Consider the following 20,601-nt stretch of genomic DNA (forward strand, 5'->3'; position numbering starts at 1 on the left):
TAAGAGGTATATATAACACCATAAACATAAAAAAAAACTATAACAGAATAAGGTGACGGTATAAATGACTGTGTAAACAGACTACAACATGACAGCCTGGTTCAGGGGTTACAGATTGTTGTAGAGTCTGACAGCAGTTGGGATGAAGGACCTGCGGAGCCTCTTTCTTACACCGTGGGTGTAGCAGTCTGCTGCTGAAGGACCTGACTTAAAGGCCCTCCGGGTCATGACCCTGCAAAATAGGATGGCTCTGGATTTTCTCTTAGCTGAAAGAGGGGGGACCTGCAAGGTTATAGGGGACGAGTGTTGTACATTCATTCCTGATATGTCTACTAATCTGTCTTCTGTTCATGTCACCTTAGAGATCTGTTATCTGGAATGGAGGCTCAGGATAGCTCTGGTTTTTCTTCTGAGTTATGGTCTTGGTTTCAGTCAGGTGGCTGGTGGCATATCTTGCTCGCAGTCTTAGGCCCTATTTTTGCTGTTCTGATTGCCTGCTGGCTTGTGGTGATTTTCCTCCCCCGGTGCCTCAAGGTTCTGATAACATCTGCGTTTCCTGGTCATTCCCTCCAGATGTTTGTTAGTGCTCAAGGCGATTTTTCTAACACCCCGTTAGATTTTCTGGTTTCTCCTCCCGCTTAGCCTCCCCGGATCTGTTATGATGATACTGGTCTTCCGCTTGATTTTTCTAGTGATGATGAAGTTTAGATTGTGTGGATAGTTTTCTGTTTAGTCATCTTAGTTTGCTCTGATTCTCATTCATATGTATTCTGATGTGTTTTTTTGCTGGAAATCACATGTGTTGAACTGAGGTTGATTTTATTTCCCCATTCAGAGTTATGATGGAGTTTCTCGAATCCTCGTGATCTTCAACTTCTGATGTTTTGTCTGAATGTATATTGGGAATGGTGATTTGATTTGATTGTGAATATAATCATTAAGGTTTTTTTTTACTACAAATACATTACGTTTATTGCATTTCTCTTTTATGGGTTTCCTGTGTTTTGTTTCTTTGTTTCATTTCTCTTTTCATTGTTTTGATTTTTTTTTCGTTCCATTTCTTTTTTTTCTTTGTTTTTATGTGTTCATTAGCGGGTTGATGACACAGTAATTGTTTTTGGTTCGCTAGCTGGTTGTGGTGTTATCATTTTTATCCACTGTACAACTCTGCCTCAGTGGTTATCCTTGTTTGATGCATTTTTGTGTTTTTTCTTTTATGCTTTAATCTTATGAAATTTTCTTTTCTGGTGTGATCAATATGAAATGGGTTTCATTATGATCAAAAGAGGGGAATTGTTGGGGAAATTTCATATTATTCCCTTTATTATATTGTGTCTACTGATCACTCTCAGGGTAAACAGGTTGTTTAGGTTCTTGGTAATTAAGTTTAATACTGAGTAGCCTGTTGCTATCATGCATTCTTTAGAACAGTTCACTCTGACCTGTGTGACTTATCTGATACCAGCCAGGCGCCTCAGGATGACCCAGCAGGGCATCCTGGCCTCAATGTCACTAGGGTTGTTTACGTGCTCAATAAACTGAAAAAGCTCATTAGGTTTGCTGAAGTGTCTAATCCTGTGTGAGGAACAGACAATCTCTTTGTTTGTATTTCATGATGTGCTGTGACGTGATCATTCTGCTTAAAAGATGCTGCATGTATGTTTCTTATCAGATTCTGTTCAGATCTCTGTTCTGTCAGACCGCTGAACAGTCTCTCAGGAATTGCAATTCTATTCTTTCTATTCTTCCTATTCTTTCTATTCTTTGTATTTTATTCTGTGTTCGAATAAACTTGTAATCATTCTTCACTTCAGAACCAGACTCCTCATTCCTTGACAGAGTAACTTTTCTTGCCTCAACACTGCTCTCCTGTCAGTTACTGATTCCCTATGGGTTGCCAGATCCACTGGTCAATCCTCAGTCCTTATACTGCTGAACCTGTCTGCTGCCTTTGACACGGTCAACCATCATTTACTCTTCTCCACACTCCCGGAGCTTGGCATCTCAGGATCTGTCCTCTCGTGGTTTATGTCCTACCTCACAGGAAGATCCTTCAAAGTATCTTGGTGAGGGGGCGTGTCAAGATCACATGGGCTGACAACAGGGATGCCTCAGGGCTCGGTGCTTGGCCCTCTTCTCTTTTCATTATACCCCTCCTAACTCGGTGCAGTTATTAGCTCTCGTGGTTTCTCCTACCACTTCTATGCAGATGACACTCAGCTTTTTCTTTCTTTCCCACCTGACGACACAACGTCTCAATGTGAATATCAGCATGTTGCTGATATCTCCGCATGGATAAAGGATCGCTACCTTCAGCTGAATCTGTCCAAGACCGAGCTTATTGTCTTTCTAGCCAATCCTTCTTACCGCCACAGATAAGCATGCAGCTCGACTCTATCACACTTGTGCCTATGTCTTCTACCAGGAATCTTGGTGTCATGGTAGACAACCAGCTGACCTTTAAGGACCACGTTGCCTTGATTGCTTGATCTTGCCGATATGCTCTCTACAACATCAGGAGGATCAGACCCTACCTGACTGAACACACGGTCCAGCTCCTGGTCCAGGCTCTGGTCATTTCACGCATTGACTACTGCAACTCCTTACTGGCTGGCCTGCCTGCATGCTCAGTTAAACCTCTGCAGATGATCCAGAACGCAGCAGCATGTCTGGTCTTCAACCAGCCCAAAAGAGCTCATGTCACTCCGCTGCTAATCGCTCTCCACTGGCTTCCAGTTGCAGCGCATCAGATTCAAAGCTCTGCTTCTGGCTTACAAAACAATAACCCAAACAGCTCCGGTCTACCTCCACTTCTTAATCCAGAGCTACACTCCCTCTCCACAGTTACGCTCTGCCAGTGAAAGACGCCTAGTGCTCCCACCACAAGGTGGCGCCACATCAGTAGCTAGACTCTTCTCCTCTGTTGTTCCCCGGTGGTGGAACGATCTACCGACCTCCGTCCAATCCGCAAAGTCCTTATCCACTTTTAAAAGCAAGCTACAGACTCAGTTGTTTAAGGAGCATTTCCACACTTAGTTTAACTCTTCTACTCAGAATGAGTTAGAAAGATTTGTCTATCTTTTTGGCTCCACTCAACACTGAAGAAGCTGCGTGCACTTATGCCCAAGACGATGTTCTGTGTTGAAATCGTGATCCTATAATTAAACAAAGGACAATTTTAGCTAGAAAAAAATGCACCACGTCTAGCATCACATGACAGCACCTGGGTCCACCTGGACTCTCAGCAGTCTGACAACCACTTAATTATGACGTCCGTCCTGGTTGGTTTCTGCTGGTGTTGTCGCTTTGAAGAAAAGTGTCTCCTAAATGACTGTAGAATAGAATATAATAGAACAGGAATTCACCATGTCAATGACTGTGTGTGCATTAGTTACCTGAATCAACAGCTGCCGTCTGTCTCCTGGTTTCCTTTTCTAGCTGAATGTCTGGCAAACTAAAGATGGATGCCGCTGAAATGTCCAATCAGAGTTAGTTTGTGACATCACAGATAAAATAAGGCATGTCATAGGCTAGATTTAAACTTACTGTCAGGAAGTGATATCACTCTTTTTCCAAGGTTACTGAAGTAAGAATGTTTTGTCGACTCATCTGCTGAGATCCTCTTCTTCCCTTCAAACTGCAGTTTAAATAAAGTTTAAACTTTACAACCATTTTTGTTTGTTTTGTTTTGTTTTTTTCATGTTCAAAAAGCACACCCAAACAATGAGATACATTTACTGACCTGCAGGAAGTTTGATAACAGCTCCACTCCTTCACTGCTGAGCCTGAACAACACAAACACAAATTTGTTATTTGGTCTGTAAAAACCCTTAAAATTTTCACACAAAACAAGGTTTTATGGATAAAAGGCTTGTTGTGGACCAACTATTTTATTGGACTGGTTTTACTTGCTGATGGACCAGTATCATCTGCTACTGGACATGCTTTTAAATTTGTAACCACTCACGGACCCTCAGGTCCTCTGGTACTGGCCTGTTAGTTGTTCCTAAAGTAATAACTAAAACCTACGGCGAGGCTTTGTTACATCACTATGGTCCTCGTCTATGGGACAGCCTGCCTGAGGGTCTCAGGGCTGAAGAGTCTGTTGATGTTTTTCAAAAGAGGCTCAAGACCCACCTTTTTAGCTTAGCTTAGAACTAAGTTTTATTTCATTTATTCACTTTTAAAAGAATCTATCTTTACATTTTAATTAGTTATTAAACTTTCTATTTTATTTACTTATTCATTTTAATGCTGCTTTTATTGTTCTTATTTGTTACAGTTTTACACTGATTTGAGCTTTGTTTTATTTATTTATTTTTTCTCATTCCTGTGTTTTCCTCATAGGGGTTCTCTGCATTGGGAGCTATGCCTACTTTGGCCGCGTGGTCATTGCCGTGGGGATTGTACTTGTCGGGGTAGTCGGGGCCCTGCACTGCAGCCTTATGGCTGTGGTGTGGCCTCGTTCTGCCCTGGTCTGGGTCATTCCCATGGTGAGCTCTTTTGTGGTTGCAAGCTGGGTTGGCTCTTGGTGTGGATGGACCCCTAGGATATCATTTCCTCATCTGGTGCTAAGACAAATGTTTGTTTATATTATTTTGTAATTAAAGACAATTTAATTTTAGAGTGGGGATAAAGGGTGGGGATGGGACTCCATGTCCACTTAGCTTGTGTGTGAGAGAATATGATTAAGTGTATGTGCTTTGATTTGTTTTGTGATAAACTTTGGGTGGACTTGTGTTTTTTTATTTAAATAGTTCTTATCATGTAACGCACTTTGAACTGCTCTCATGCATGAAATGTGCTTTTTAAATAAAGTTTGATTTGATATGATTTTTAGTCCAGTATGGCTTCAAAGATAAATTCCATTTTTGAATTGTCAGAAATAAGTGTTTACCGAATCAACAGTTATCATTGTAGACTGGAATGGTATACATAATTCACATCTCAGGAATTGGTGGTGGTGCTATATAACATGAGGAGGTAGTTGGAAGGTAGACTGAGTAAAAACCACATTTATTAATGAAAATACATTATGTCCTGCTTATGAGAATTCTGGTACCAACAGTTTAAAGGTGATAACAATTCAAGCACCTTCAGTCTGAAAGAAAAAATGTGTCACCTCAGATAAACCCAGTGTCTAACAAAATCACCATCTTCAGAAATCTGTTGTCTATTTTCTTTTTTCCTCATTTTAATTTCTTCTATTAAGTTAATCAGTTTGAGAAAAGCCAAGCCAACTTTATTTATAAAGTACTTTATGACAGCAGCTACTGAACAAACTGCTGAACATAAGTAAAAACAGCAAAACATTAAATAAAAGACAAGACAATAAAATCATTAAAAATCATTAAAACAAATCAATACAAGATAAAAACAATACAAGCAATAAAAGCAAACTCTTACTGGGTAAAATGGCAATGAAAAGAGGTGGGTCTTTAGAAGGGATTTAAAACTGAACAGTGATGAAGCCGGTCTGGCCTGCAGTGGCAGAGAGTTCCACAGCTCTGGTCCAGCCACAGAAAAAGCCCGGTCCCCTCTGAGCTTCCTCCGTGTCCTCAGCAGCTGATCTACTGACCGAAGGGACCAGGAGGGGGAGTACATGTGAAACAGCTCAGAGAGGAAGTGGGGGCAAGGTCATTTAAAGACTTAAAAACAAAAGAATTTTAAAATGAACTCTAAAAAGAACAGGCAACCATTGCAGTGTGGCTAAAACATTATAAATGTGTTCTCTCCTTCGTGGTCCAGTTAACAGACAAACTGCTGCATTTTGCACCAGCTGCAGACGGGACAGAGATTTCTGAGAGACGCTAAAGTATACGGCATTGCAGTAGTCCAGCCGTGTTGTTATGAAAGCATGAATTACTGTTTCAAAATCCTGCTTTGAAAGAATGTGTTTGGCCTTTGCCAGTTGCTTCAGCTGAAAAAAGCTAGCTTTTACCACTGCACTGATCAGCCTGTCTAGGTTAAAATCACTGTCCATTTTTACTCCCAAGTTTGTCACAGATTTACAATACTGTGCCAAAGGACCCAAGTCGACAGGAGAGGACCCACTGGTACCAGGACTAAAAACCATAACTTCCATCTTCTTTTCATTAAAATGTAGAAAAATTAAGGCTATCCAGGCTTTGACTTCACTGACACAGATTAAGAGTTTTTCTAAGGAATAAGAGTCCTTGCATTTAAGAGGGACATAGACCTGGCTATCATCAGCATACAGATGGAAAGCACAATTCTGCTTCCTAATAACTGACCCGAGGGGTAGGAGGTATAATGAAAAGAGTAAAGGCCCAAGAATGGACCCCCGGGGGACACCACAGGATAGAGGAGCAGGGGATGACTGGAAATGGTCCAATTTAACAGAGAATGTCCTCTCAGACCGGTAGGACCTGAACCATTCCAGAGCAGTACCATAAATGCCAACACAGAGCTCCAGACGGGTCATTAAAATGTTGTGATCCACTATGTCGAAGTCTGCTGTTAAATCCAATAAAACCAAAATCGCATGGTCACCTGAACCTGTAGCTAATAAAAGATCATTAAAAACCCTCAGTAGAGTCGACTCAGTGCTATGAAGAGATTTAAAACCAGACTGAAAAACCTCAAAAACATTATTTACCTCTAAAAACTCTTTTATCTGTGTACAAACAATCCTCTATAGGATTTTAGAAATGAAAGGAAGTTTGGAAATTGGTCGGAAGTTACACAGAATGGTGGGCTCAAGGTTGGGTTTTTTGAGCAGAGGTTGGACTATAGCATGCTTATATTCTTTAGGAACCAGACCAGGGGACAGACTGCTGTTAATAACAGCAAGAACCGATAGTCCTAAAGTGGAAATATGCTCTTTGAATAGTCGTGGTGGGAGAGCATCTGTAGGGGAACCTGAGGGCTTCAGATGACCAACAATCTCACAGAGAAAAGACAAAGAAACAGGTTCAAACTGGTGAAAAACAGCAGAACAGGGAATAGAGATTGGGTCAAAGACAGAGGATAATATCTGAGCCCTAACAGAGGTCACCTTATCTACAAATAAATGTAAAATGTTTTCACATGCCTCCATTGGGGGATCAACACCAACCTTTTGAGGAACATTGAGAACACAATCTGTTGTTTTGAATAAAACCCGAGGCTTATGGCGATTTGACATAATAATACCAGACAAATATTTTCTTCTTACATCTCTCACAGTTTTTTTGATAATGATGCCAGCAGCCCTTTAAAATCTGGAACAACACCTGGAGTTTATCCTTCTTCCATTTTCGTTCAGCTTTTTGGCACTGGCGTCTGACAGCACGAGTTGTTTCATCCAACCACGGCTCAGCATTAGTTTTAGGGAGCCTGGGTTTAAGACAAGCCACAATATCTAAAATTGTCTGACAGGTGGAATGAAACCAAGAGCTGAGTTTATCCGTGTCATGACTCTCAGGAAACACATGCTCTGTGAGGAATAGTGATGAAAACCGACTAGCAATGGAAGGGTTAAGCATACGGACATTATGAACTGGGGCAGGAGGTTTAAAAACATCGCTGGGCAGAGTGATGCTGACTGTCACCGGTAAATGATCAGAGAAAACCACGTCACAGATCCTCAGATTAGACACCGAAAAACCAGAAGATAAAACCAAGTCCAATCGCACCTGGAGGAAGGAGAATTTCCTACAATTAAATGAATACAAAACTGAGATTATTCTGTTTGGTGGAAAGAGAAGAGGGTCAGCATTGGTAAACACCTGGAGACTCGGGCTCTTAAAATCACCAACCAAGTTGGTAACCTTGGAGTGTTGATAGACTCAGACCTGACTTTCAGCAGCCACATCAAAGCTTCACTAAGAAGCTTTTTACCATCAACAGAATTAAAAGTTTAGTCTCCCAGTAAGACCAGGAGAAACTCATCCAATGCATTCATCTCCAGTAGGCTGGATTACTGTAATGGTCTTTAATAGGACTTCCTAAAAAGAGCATTAAACATCTGCAGCTCATCCAGATGCTGCTGCTAGAGTTTTTACCAGGACTAAGAGATCTGAACACATCACACCAGTTTTGAAATCTTTACACTGGCTTCCAGTCAGTCACAGAATAGATTTTAAAACCCTTCTGCTTGTTTACAAATCCCAGAATGGTTTAGGCCCAGAATACATCTGAGATATGTTCAGAGAATATAAACCTAGCAGAGCTCTTAGATCCAAAGACTCTGGTCAACTAGTCCAGACCAGAGTCCAAACTAAACATGGAGAAGCAGCATTTACCTGTTATGCTGCAAACAAATGGAACAAACTGCCAGTGGAGATTAAACTTTCCCCAAATGTAGACATTTTTAAATCCAATTTCTTTTCTGGACCCGACGGATATCCATCCAAATTTTATAAGAAATTTTCGGCCCAACTTAATCCACTTTTAAAATCAACATTTGAAGAATCTTTTATCTCACAGTCTCTACCACCAACAATGCGTCAGGCAGTAATTTCTCTGATCCTCAAAAAGGATAAGGATAATCTTGATTGCAGTTCATATCGTCCGATATCACTGTTAAATCCGATAAACTGTTCAAATACTTGGGCATATGGGTCACAAGTAATCACAAGGATCTCTACAAAGCAAATTACCAGCTCCTATTGTCTAAGTTAAAGCTAGATTTTGAAAAATGGGAGCTGCTGTCTCTCTCGCTCGGTGGTAGAATAAATATAATTAAAATGAATATCTTTCCCAAATTTTTATATCTGTTCCAATGTCTTCCGTTAGTTTTAACCAAATCCTTTTTAAAAAATCTGAATAGTCAAATCTCTTCTTTTGTTTGGAATAAGTCTTAAAGTCTTAAAGTCAGGTTTATTTGTCAATTTCTTCACATGCCCATAACATACAAAGGAATCGAAATTACGTTTCTCACTGTCCCATGCGTATACAGGTATCAAGACAAGTAGGACAAGACAAACAATAAAGTGCACAGACAAGTCTGGTCCTTAAATAAATAAAAGGTATCAAAAACAAGGCTAAGAGGTATCACAAACAAGATCAGCATATGTGCATTTGAGTCTTCCAGTAGTTTTACAATATGAAGAGATATACTGTGAGGAAGCAGCTCCAGTTAAAGTTTCAAGTATTCTCAGGGTTTGTAGTGCAGTTTAAAGTTACAAGTATTTACAGGGTTTATAGTGCAAGGCAGTTCAAGTAATACAAGTGTTTGCAGGGTTTGTAGTGCAAGGCAGTAATCGCACTTAGCAGCATACTTAGTAGCAGTAATGTTAACAGTCTTTGGTTCTGCTGGCTGGGGCTGGAGGGGAGGGGGTAGGGGCAGGGGGGTGGGGGCGAGAGTTTAGTTGGGGCTGGGGTTGGGGGGGAGGGGGTAGGGGCAGGGGGGTGGGGCGAGAGTTTAGCAGTCTCACAGCCTGATGGATGAAGCTGTTGGTGAGTCTGGTGGTGCGGGAGTGGAGGCTCCTGTACCTCCGTCCAGAGGGCAGGAGGCTGAACAGGTTGTGTGCGGGGTGGCTTGCATCGCTCACAATGGTGATGGCTTTTCGGGTGAGGCGTGTGCTGTAGATGTCTTGTAGGGAGGGGAGTGTTGCTCCAATGATCTTGCCAGCTGTATTCACAATGCGCTGCAGGGCTTTCCTGTTGTAGTCAGTGCAGCTCCCACCCCACACGGTGATGCAGCTGGTAAGGATGTTTTCAATGGTCCCTCTGTAAAATGTGGTCAGAATGGGTGGTGGAGCGCTGGCGCGCTTGAGCTTACGCAGGAAGTAGAGGCGTTGTTGTGCCTTCTTTGCCAGTGATGTGGTGTTAGTGGTCCATGAGAGGTCCTCACTGATGTGCACCCCCAGGAATTTGGTGCTGCTCACCCTCTCCACTGCAGTGCCGTTGATGGTTAGTGGCAGGTGTTGTGTGTGGCCTCTCTGAAAGTTGACAACTATCTCCTTTGTCTTGCTGACATTCAGCAGAAGGTTGTTGTCCTTGCACCAGCTGGTTAGGAGGTCGACCTCTTTCCTGTAGTGGGATTCATCTCCTTTGGTGATGAGCCCCACCAGAGTTGTGTCATCCGCAAACTTCACAAGATGGTTGGAGCTGTAGGTTGGTGTGCAGTCGTGTGTGAGCAGAGTGAAGAGCAGGGGACTGAGCACACAGCCTTGAGGAGCCCCTGTGCTCAGGGTGATGCTGCCAGAGGTGTTGTTGCCTACACGCACCACTTGTGGCCTCTGACTTAGGAAGTCAAGCAGCCAGTTGCAGAGGGAGGTGCTGAGGCCCAGTTTGTCCAGTTTGCAGATGAGTTGTTGTGGTATGATGGTGTTGAATGCTGAACTAAAGTCTATGAACAGCATTCTCACATATGAGTCCTTCTTGTCCAGGTGAGTGAGAGCTGGGTGGAGGGCAGAGCAAATTGCATCCTCTGTGGATCGTCTGACTCTGTATGCAAACTGGAAGGGATCCAGGGTGGGGGGGAGGGTGGATTTGACATGAGACATGACTAGCCGTTCAAAGCACTTCATGATGATGGGTGTCAGTGCCACAGGACGGTAGTCATTGAAGCAGGATGGTGATGATTTCTTTGGCACAGGTATGATTGTAGTGGCTTTAAAGCATGACGGGACAATTGCTTGTTTAAGGGAGGTGTTGAAGATGTCTGTGAATACATCCTTCAGCTCCTCTGCGCATTCTTTCAGCACATTACCGGGGATGTTATCTGGTCCTGCTGCTTTCCGTGTGTTGATGGTGGAGAGTGTCCTCTTCACGCTGGCGGCAGACAGACACAGGGTCTGGTCGTGAGGAGATGGTGGGGTTTTCTGTGGGGTGGTGTTGTTCTCTGCTTCAAAGCGTGCAAAGAAGCTATTCAGGTTGTTGAGCAGAGTGGTGTCGCTCTCACAGCTCCGTGGCGCGGGCCTGTAGTCTGTGATGGCCTGAATGCCCTGCCAGAGACTCTGTGCATCCTTGCTGTCTCTGAAGTGTGAGGTTATCTTGTGTGTGTAGTCCTTCTTTGCTTTCCTGATGCCCCGGGACAGGTTGGCTCTTGCTGTTCTCAGGCCGGATTCATCCCCTGCTCTGAAGGCGTTGTCTCTGGCCCTCAGCAGCCTGTGGACATCCCCTGTCAGCCATGGCTTCTGGTTAGCCCGAGTGGTGATGGTTTTAATGTGTGTCACATCATCAATGCATTTGGTGATGTAGGAGGTCACCGTGTCTGTGTACTCCTCAATGTCTGTAGTGTCATTGTAGGTGGCTGCTTGCTTGAACATGTCCCAGTCTGTTGTTTCAAAGCAGTCCTGTAGTGCAGATGTGGCCCCCTGTGGCCACACTCTCTTTTGTTTGATGCTGGGCTTGATGAGTTTCACTCTCGGTCTGTATGCTGGCATTAGCATAACAGTGAGGTGATCGGAGAGCCCGATGTGAGGGAGGGGGATGGCTTTGTAAGCTCCTTTATGTGATGTGTACACTAAGTCCAAGATGTTGTCTCCCCTTGTTGGGAAGTGCACATGCTGGTGAAACTTTGGAAGAACGGCTTTGAGGTCAGCATGGTTGAAATCTCCAGCGAGGATGGTGAAACCGTCTGGATGTGCCGTCTGTTGTTCACTGATAGCCTGATACAGTTCGTTAAGCGCTGCGTTTCTATCACTGTTGTTGTTTGTCGGTGGGATGTAAATCGCAAATATAAGAATTGCGTTTGTTTCCCTGGGTAGATGGAAAGGCCTGCACTTCACAATCATAAATTCTGCCAGTGGTGAGCAATGTTTGCCTACCACAGTAGCATCCCGGCACCACGCATCGCGGATGTAAACACAGACCCCGCCACCCCGGGTCTTCCCTCTGTCTGTGATAGCCCTGTCCGCTCTGTAGCAGGTTAGCTGCTCCAGTTGTATGGCAGAGTCTGGAGTGTTATCCTTTAGCCATGTTTCAGTGAAAACACCTAGATTAAAACAGAACATATTGCAAAGACCCCGGAGCGCAGCAGGTCTGGCACTCCCAAACTTTCTATTTTATTATTGGGCATCTAATGTGAGGGCGTTGCTATATTGGACGAAGGAGCGTGACAACTTACCAGCATGGGCAACACTAGAGAAATTATCTGTGCAACATTCTTCACTGTGGTCCCTGCTATGTGCCAGATTACCACTAGCGGGTCCCATCTCCAGTTTTACCTCAAACCCACTTATCATTCATTCACTTAAGCTGTGGTACCAGCTCAGAAGACACTTTAAACTGACTGAACTGTCCCTTGTCGCACCTCCCCAGAGACACTGCATGTTCCCACCATCAATGACTGATGAGGCATTCAACATCTGGACAAACCTTGGAATAACCTCAGTGTATGAGCTCTTCGCTGACAATGTCTTTAGCTCATTTGAACAACTGGTGACTAAATTTAACATTCCTAGGTCTCATTTCTACAGATACCTACAGCTTCGAAACTTCGTTGCCAGTAATATTAGTGCTTTTCTCTCTTGTCCGCCTATGTCTCTTTTAGATGACATCTTTAAACTAAAACCAGATGCCAAACGTGTTATAAGTGTGATCTATGAGTTGTTGAGTAATTATAAGCTGACTGCCTTGAATTCGCTCAAATGTAAATGGGAGGGAGATCTTGGTAAAGAGATATCGGACGACGCCTGGCAAAGGATTATTGATGGAATCTACTCATCATCTATTTGTCTTAGGCATGTGGTTATCCAGTTCAAGGTGGTACATCGTCTCCATTGCTCAAAAACTAAACTCAGTAAAATTAAGGATGGTTTTGATCCCACATGTGATCGATGCAAGCAAGAACCTGCTACCTTATTACATATGTTCTGGACTTGTTCAAAATTGAATAATTTTTGGGAATGTATATTTGGCGACATCTCGAAAATATGTGGCATCACTCTATCCCCTTGCCCATCCATTGCCATTTTTGGAGTGTCTCTTGATAACGTGCCTGTGACTAAATTACATGCTAATCTGATAGCTTTCTGTACTCTTCTGGCACGAAGAGTGATTTTATTAAAATGGAAAGATTCACATCCACCTGTATATGGGCACTGGGTTAAAGATGTCATGTATTATATTCAGTTGGAAAAGCTCAGATACACAATGAAAGGCTCTATACAAAAATTCTATGATATCTGGCAACCTTTCCTAATTCACTTTGACAATATAGAAGCAAGTAAAATGGCATAGCATGTCTTGTAATTTTTTGTTATGTATTATTATTATTATTATTATTATTATTTATTTTATTTATTTATTTATTTTTATTATTATTTTTATTTTATTTCATTTTATTTTTTATTTATTTTTTTAAATTAATCTATTTAATTATTTTATTATTTCCTAATTATTCTCATCATTGTATTTATTTTTTCTGGCTAGATATTGTTTACTTGTTGAGGGCAGGGTTTTGGGAGGAAAAAAAGAGAAACATTGTTCACTGACTATGTATGATTGTTGCTAAGCATTTGTTAAATAAAAAGACTTTGGTAAAAAAAAAACATTTCTTTTCTCATGCGCCTATGCATGAAATCTGCACGTTAACTTTTTAACTTATCTTGCTTTTAATCATTTTAATGTAATTTATTATTTTATTGTGATTATGTGTTGATGCCTTTTACTATTCCAAATATCTGTAATGTCTTTGTTTTATGTAAAGCACTTTGAATTGTCCTGTACATGAAATGTGCTGTACAAATAAACTGCCTTGCCTTGCCTTACTCATTAGTTTCACATAAAAATAATGCAGTTTGTGTCCAGTAAAACTGAACAATCTGCCTATAGGAGGGTGTTGCACATGGTCACTGTCTTTATTTCAGTTTTTGTTTTTACTGTGTCCTGTCCAGCATGGTGGTGGCAGAATGATGGTCTGACTGCTGTGTTGTGCCAAACAAATTTCCTTCTGCCAAGTGGAACTTTATGGGTACAAAGTCCTCTTGATAATCAGATTGATTGATTGATTTGTTGTTGCTGGACCTAATCGGTTGAGAAAAAAGGGGAGGAGACAAAGATCCAGCAGATAGAAGCAACAAGCTTCAATCCAACCTAACACCAGACAAGCAGCTGCTACACCTGTACAGTAACACATCAGAGAATTTCCTACAGCTTTTACAGGTAAACCAAGCTGAGTCAGCATGCAGAGAATGAGGAATGAGGAGGGATCAGAGATGACTGCGAACCTGCAAATGTGACCACGGCTGTACGGAGGCTAGAGGCAGACTAGGGCGGCCCAGAGACCCGGGCCATCAGCAGCAATCCTGAAGCACCAACCCAAACCCCCCCCACCATGAAGACCACCCCGGACGCAACCAGAGGGCAGCAGAGGAAGGCCCCAGCCAGAACCCCCCGTGGTCACAGGGCCAAGATCAGCAGCCACCATCCCCACCAGGCACCGGCCATCCAGGGCGGCCAGAGCAAAGGCCCTCCTGCAACATGCCCAGGAGGACCAGGCCCCCACAGACAACCACCCAGCACGGGCCAGCACCCACCCCAGTGTTTCAGCCGCACACCCCTGGAACTAGTGATGCCCGGGCCGCCCCCTAACCTGCGGGTCCCGTGCGGGTCAAAGAATTTTCGCTTCACTGTGGGGCGGGTTGGTGTGGTTTACTATTCTGAAATATCTAGTTCTATCTATTAATTTTATTTTTTGTCAAACTGAAAATAAAGACCTTAATCAGTGCCTACATTTTCTTACTATAACATGTAAGACAAAATATTTATCAGTTATTTAAACACAGGTCACGTTTTATAACGTAATGTCCACATAGGCGCGTAGTAGGCTACGCAGGCTATGTGCAGAAAGCGCCAAGCAGACAAGCAACAAAAGATGGAAGAAGAAGTGTTGAATAACATTCGTTCGGGAGTTTACGTCCTTAAAAAGAAGGAGGGTCAAATGGCTAAATCACAGGTTTGGGACAGGTTCAGCGAGGTAATCAGTGCAGACAACAACAGCAGCATTGGCTATGTGCTTTATAACACTGAAACGCTTAAACGCTTTAAAACACTTTATTTGTTTGCCTATTTATGTTTATAGGCTTAACGTTCAAATGAAAATACATTTTGTGCTGCCAGTTTCCCGTGCCAATTTAGGAGACCATATGCACCTTTCTCAGACTAAATAAAAGCATTCATCAATATCATAACATGTGTTTTAATGGGGGAGGAGAGGGGTCTGGGGATGTAAGTCCAGAGGGAAGTCAACTGGTGGCAGTAGGCAGCCCAAGTGACCTAGTAGACACAGTGTGAGGTTTGCAGGAATATTACATTTAAACCACGTTGACATGTCTTCCCATACCTGAAGCCAGAATCTGCGGACAGGTGTGCAGGACCACAAGGCAGGGAGATAGTTGTCAGGTGTGTTTTCATTACAGTGTGTGCAGATGTTTGACTGTGACAGACCTATCCTGAACATCCTTTGTCCTGTATAATGAGGTCTATGCAAAATATTGAATTGTATTAGTTACATATTTGAATTCTTAGTCATTTTAAAGGTGTTTAAACATATTTGTGACCATTCATCTTGATTTAAGTTACTGGATAAGTCAGCCACCCATTTTGAAGTTGGAAGACAGATTGAGTCTTCTAGTTTGGATAATAGTCTATATATTTTTGAGATTTAAGATTTAAGAATTCTGCCACCCTGATAGGTAGCTGCAGGTTGTAGGATATTATTTTAATTTCTTTGAATATATAACATGTGTATGATCTTAATCAAACATCTATGCAGTGTTCTGGTCTACGTGTACAGCATCAAAAGGTCACAAGCACCAAGTCATTACATATTTTTGTAGTTCGGGGAGGCAAAAACTCGGGCATGGGAGGAGTTTGGAGAGGCCATGGAGAATGACTTCCGGACGGCTTCGAGGAGATTCTGGTCCACCATCCGGCGGCTCAGGAGGGGAAAGCAGTGCTCTATCAACACTGTGTACAGTGGGGATGGGGGGCTGCTGACCTCGACTTGGGACGTTGTGAGGCGGTGGAAGGAATACTTCGAAGACCTTTTCAATCCCACCAACATGTCTTCCGATGAGGAAGCAGAGTCTCGGGGTAGCTGGTGCTGGCTCTCCTATCTCTGGGGCTGAGGTCGCTGAGGTAGTTAAAAAGCTCCTCGGTGGCAAGGCCCCGGGGGTGGATGAGGTCCGCCTAGAGTTCCTTAAGGCTCTTGGCTGACATGTCTCTGCAGCATCGCGTGGACATCAGGGACAGTTCCCCTGGACTGGCAGAGGGTGTGCTCCAACTACAGGGGGATCACACTCCTCAGCCTCCCTGGTAAGGTCTATTCAGGGGTGCTGGAGAGGAGGGTCAGTTGGATAGTTGAACCTCGGATTGAGGAGGAGCAGTGTGGTTTTCATCCTGGTCGTGGAACAGTGCACCAGCTCTACACCCTCTTCAGGGTCTTTGAGGTCACATGGGAGTTTGCCCAACCACTCTACGTGTGCTTTGTGGACTTGGAGAAGGCATTCAACCGTGTCCCCCAGGGACTCTTGTGGGGGGTACTCCGGGAGTATGGAGTGCCGGACCCGCTTGTATGAACTGTCCGGTCCCTGTGCCAGAGCTTGGTCCACATTGCCGGCAGTAAATCAGAGTCGTTTCCAGTGCGGGTTGGACTCCGCCAAGGCTGCCCTTTGTCACTGATTCTGTTCATAACTTTTATGGACAGAATTTCTAGGTGCAGCCGAGGTGTTGAGGGGATCCGGGTCGGTGGCCTCAGGATTGGGTCTCTGCTCTTTGCAGATGATGTGGTTCTGTTGGCTTCGTCAGGTTTCAGCTCTCACTGGAGCGATTCACAGCCGAGTGTGAAGCGGCTGGGATGAGAATCAACGCTTCCAAGTCCGAGACCATGGTCCTCAGCCGGAAAGGGTTGAGTGCTCTCTCTGGGTCTGCAATATGGTCCTGCCCCAAGTGGAGGAGTTCACGTATCTCAGGGTCTTGTTCACGTGTGAGGGAAGGATGGAGCGGGAGATGGACAGGTGGATCGGTGCTGCGTCTGCAGTGATGCGGATTCTGCATCGGTCGTGGTGAAGAAGGAGCTGAGCCAAAAGGCAAAGCTCTCGATTTACCGATCGATCTACGTTCCTACCCTCACCTATGGTCACGAGCTGTGGGTAGTGACCGAAAGAACAAGCTCGCGAATACAAGCAACTGCAATGGGTTTTCTCTGCAGGGTGGTCGGGCTCTCCTTTAGAGATAGGGTGAGAAGCTCTGTGATCTGGGAGGGGCTCAGAGTAGAGTCGCTGCTCCTCCACATCGAGAGGAACCAGATGAGGTGGCTCGGGCATCTGGTTAGGATACCTCCCTGGTGAGGTGTTCTCCAGTTCTGAAGGAATTTGAAGTCTTCCTTGGGTTTATCCAGACTAAAACCTTCAAAAATCTAAGAGCTTTGTTTTATTCTTATTTAACTTGGTACAGTTGTAGTCAAAGCATTACTGAATGCATGCAGTGACATTTTTTTGCATAGAATAATGTCTATCATGATGTTTTTCACCATGTAAAAAAAAAAAAAAGGTAAAGTAAAATTTGGCAAGGATAAAAATGTTTTCTTTTGGTTTATCACAATTTGCTCAGGTATATGAACATTCAAAATGTTCCCGACACTGGGATATTTTCTGTTAGATATACATGAGACTAAGATTATGCATATTGACCTGATAACTAAAGTTATTGTTGATTTCATTTGGGTAGGTCTGTTCAGGCAAACCACATCTGCAAAAACCCCCTAGGGTTTAACAGGTTAAATCAGGGTTAAAAACATTTGTATTTACTGCCCATTCTCAAAACAACTGTTTTAGTCAAAGAAAATTTGATCAATTTTATTCAGGTTTCATTCAATTTCTTTTACAGAGCTACAGTTTCTCTGTGCAGCCGGCCCAGTTTCGAATCCCAGCCTGGGGCCCTTTGCTGCAGGTCATTCCTTATTCGGTCCGATCCATTTTTCCTGTCCAGCTACTGTTAAAATAAAGGCAACTAGAGCCCAAACATCTTTAAAAGTACCTGAAGCAAAAAAAAGCAGAAATAACGCTGCCTAGTATTTTTATTCTCTATCATTAATTGAACGTTCTCACTTTACTCCGTTACTCTTTTCTTCCAGAACATTCATGATGATCTCATGAGTATAATGGTCTTCTGACCGAATGTTCCTGATGTAGAATAAAACTAAGGATGCTGAATTTTAGTAACCAGCAGGTAAATGGAAATGTCAGCTGTCCCATTTATGTGTTCACGTGGATATGTTTTTCATTTTTTTAATCAATCTTTTAGCTACTGAGGATTATTGAAGAGCTCACAGGTGTAGGATGAAGACTAGAGATGAGCTAAAACAACTAGTCTTTTATGTGATGTTCCCAGATGGAAAACGGTAAGCTGGCTTGGAAAATGGAAGTAAATTATTGGTTATTGTGGTCAGCATTTTATTCTTTTAAAATAAAAAAGGATATTCTTTAGAGCACCACAAAGTTTGATTGGATCATTTCACTGTTTTGAAGATCAAACTCCTGGAGATGAAGGAGAGACCAGACTGTTAAACAGAGACAATCAACCATATTTACTCTTGACTAAACTTGGTTTTACCTTTCCCTTTCCCAATATATTTTCCCATCCACTATGTATGCAACTCACTGTAAATGCAATAAAAACCCTTGATCATCTGTTAGTGATTACTGAACAATTACGTTATCATACCATTTAAACTTTTTATTGTAGCATAAATTAAAAAAAAAAACAAAAACAAAAAACAAACAGTTGCAAAATTTATTAGCACCTAACATTTAATCCAGTTTAAACACATCTGTCCACTTGTGTTTGTTTAATGAACTCTCTTTCCATGACCAACATGACATGACAATGAGTTGAGGCGGTCAACGTCTATGGCGATGAAGACCAGCATCCCCAGTCAAGACCACCAGGCCTCCAGACTTGAGTTGAGGGGCGGCAGTGGCTCAGAAGGTAGAGCGGGTGATCCAGTGATTGAAAGGTTGGCGTTATGATTCCTGCTCCCCCAGTCGATCTGTCATTATGTCCTTGGTCAAGAGACTTCAGCCTCCTTACCTCCAGTGTTGGCATTGCAGGTGTATGAATGTTCAGTGGTGGTAGGAGAGGCTGTAGGCATGGACTGGCTGCCACGTTTCCGTCAGTCTGCCCCAAAGAAGCTTTGGCTTCACATGTAGCTATCATCACCTGGTATGAATGAGGAGTGAATCAATAATGGATACAGTGTAAAGCGCTTTGGGTGCCTTGACCAATGCTACTGAAATTCAAACCATTATTATTAATGTATGGTGGCATCCTTGTCTGCCATCTTGGCTGCAGTTGGGTGCTCTTGAGAAGTTCTGACACTTTACAGAGCAGTGATAAAAGGATAGTAACAGACGTCTATATTTATCTTCTTGAGGGAGGTCTAGCTGCTGATGTTCCTTCCCGACCAGGATGTTTGCGTTCAAAGTCAAAATTTTTCATTGTCACACGTTTTATTAACTTAAAGAACAAAATGTATTCCTCTTAAAGCCCAAGAGAACATCGACAGTAGATAAAAAAAAACAAGATAAAACAAAAATAAAAATGCTAAAAACCATAAAAGATAAAACAGATATTCCCCCTGTGATCAATAAATTAATAAATAGCAACATGGAGTCACTGTGAGGCCACCTCTGTTTGTGGCCGACTGAGTGACATTACCACGTTGACCACTGTTTATAAGTCTCAGCGACGAGGAAGAAGCTGGACCTCAGCTAGAATGTTTTTGCTCTGATGCTGTGCAACCTTCTCCCAGATGGAAGGGGAGCAAATAGTTCAACAGAAGGGTGGGTAGGATCCCCCCTGCTCCTGCAGCTACTGATATAAATGTCCTCCATGGATGGAAAGCTGCACCCAATGGTTTTCCCTGTAAGTCATAAGTCTGAATCATTAGGAGGTGTTAGAAGCCTCCAACTGAGCATAAAACATGTTTAGGACATCCAGTAACGAAGGATCAGCTAATAGCATGTGTCTCCTTTTGTTTACTGTTCAAAATGGTTTTGATACCCTTCCACATGCTCTGTGTGTTGTAGGAGGTCAGGAAGCCCTGCACTCTGAGAGCATAGCAGGCCTTTGCTATCTTTATTTCTGCATTCAGATTCCTCCTCCCTCAGGCCTCCCATCTATTTTTCCCGGAGTCCCTTGTCCTGTCGGCCCGGTGTGATAGCATGATAGCATAATCCCTTATGTACGTAAAAAGGAACATCAGTTTAAAGCATTGTCATACGCCACCATCTTCATACTTACAGGCAACTTTTGCGTTGCCATGGTTGTTACGTCAATTCTTCCACTAGTGGGGAGCACTGAGTTCAGAGTTCACTCTCGCGATCCGATGTCAGTTTCAGACCTGCGAGTCTACCTGCGCGAGTCCATCGAGAAAGGGCACAAACTTAACCCTCCTTGCAATTAAATCAACACACAATGTGCTTAAAACCATCCCTGTCAGATATGGTCCAGATCAAGATGTGTCACCCATCGACACCGCAATCTGCAAAACCTGTCCTTTCCAATGGCGTGCACGTCGGTCACATCCTCTGCTATCTTTGGTCTCTGGAACTGTCAGTCCGCAGTTAACAAAACAGAATTCATCAGTTCATTGATAAATCTCTCTGACAGTCAGGTCCTAGCCCTGACTAAAACCTGGATCTG

At 43.1% G+C, this 20,601-nt stretch overlaps 1 protein-coding gene across 4 annotated transcripts in view; it reads right to left on the reverse strand.

Annotated features, from left to right (window-relative positions):
• The window catches only part of LOC121652349 (cyclin-dependent kinase 16-like), an 83,251-nt gene that overhangs the window by 17,625 nt on the left and 45,025 nt on the right, over positions 1–20,601 (reverse strand). For 3 of the 4 annotated variants that reach the window (XM_042005094.1, XM_042005092.1, XM_042005091.1), the window contains 3 exons: positions 3,743–3,785; positions 3,547–3,637; positions 3,396–3,470 (listed from right to left, as the gene is read on the reverse strand). In XM_042005094.1, the coding sequence (XP_041861028.1) occupies positions 3,396–3,470; positions 3,547–3,637; positions 3,743–3,785 (209 nt within the window). Of the gene's footprint in view, positions 1–3,395; positions 3,471–3,546; positions 3,638–3,742; positions 3,786–18,701; positions 19,117–20,601 lie in introns of those variants that run through there. The other variant, XM_042005095.1, reaches the window with a different exon arrangement.

Source organism: Melanotaenia boesemani, chromosome 13 (genome assembly GCF_017639745.1).
Source record: "Melanotaenia boesemani isolate fMelBoe1 chromosome 13, fMelBoe1.pri, whole genome shotgun sequence".
Lineage (NCBI taxonomy): Eukaryota > Metazoa > Chordata > Actinopteri > Atheriniformes > Melanotaeniidae > Melanotaenia > Melanotaenia boesemani.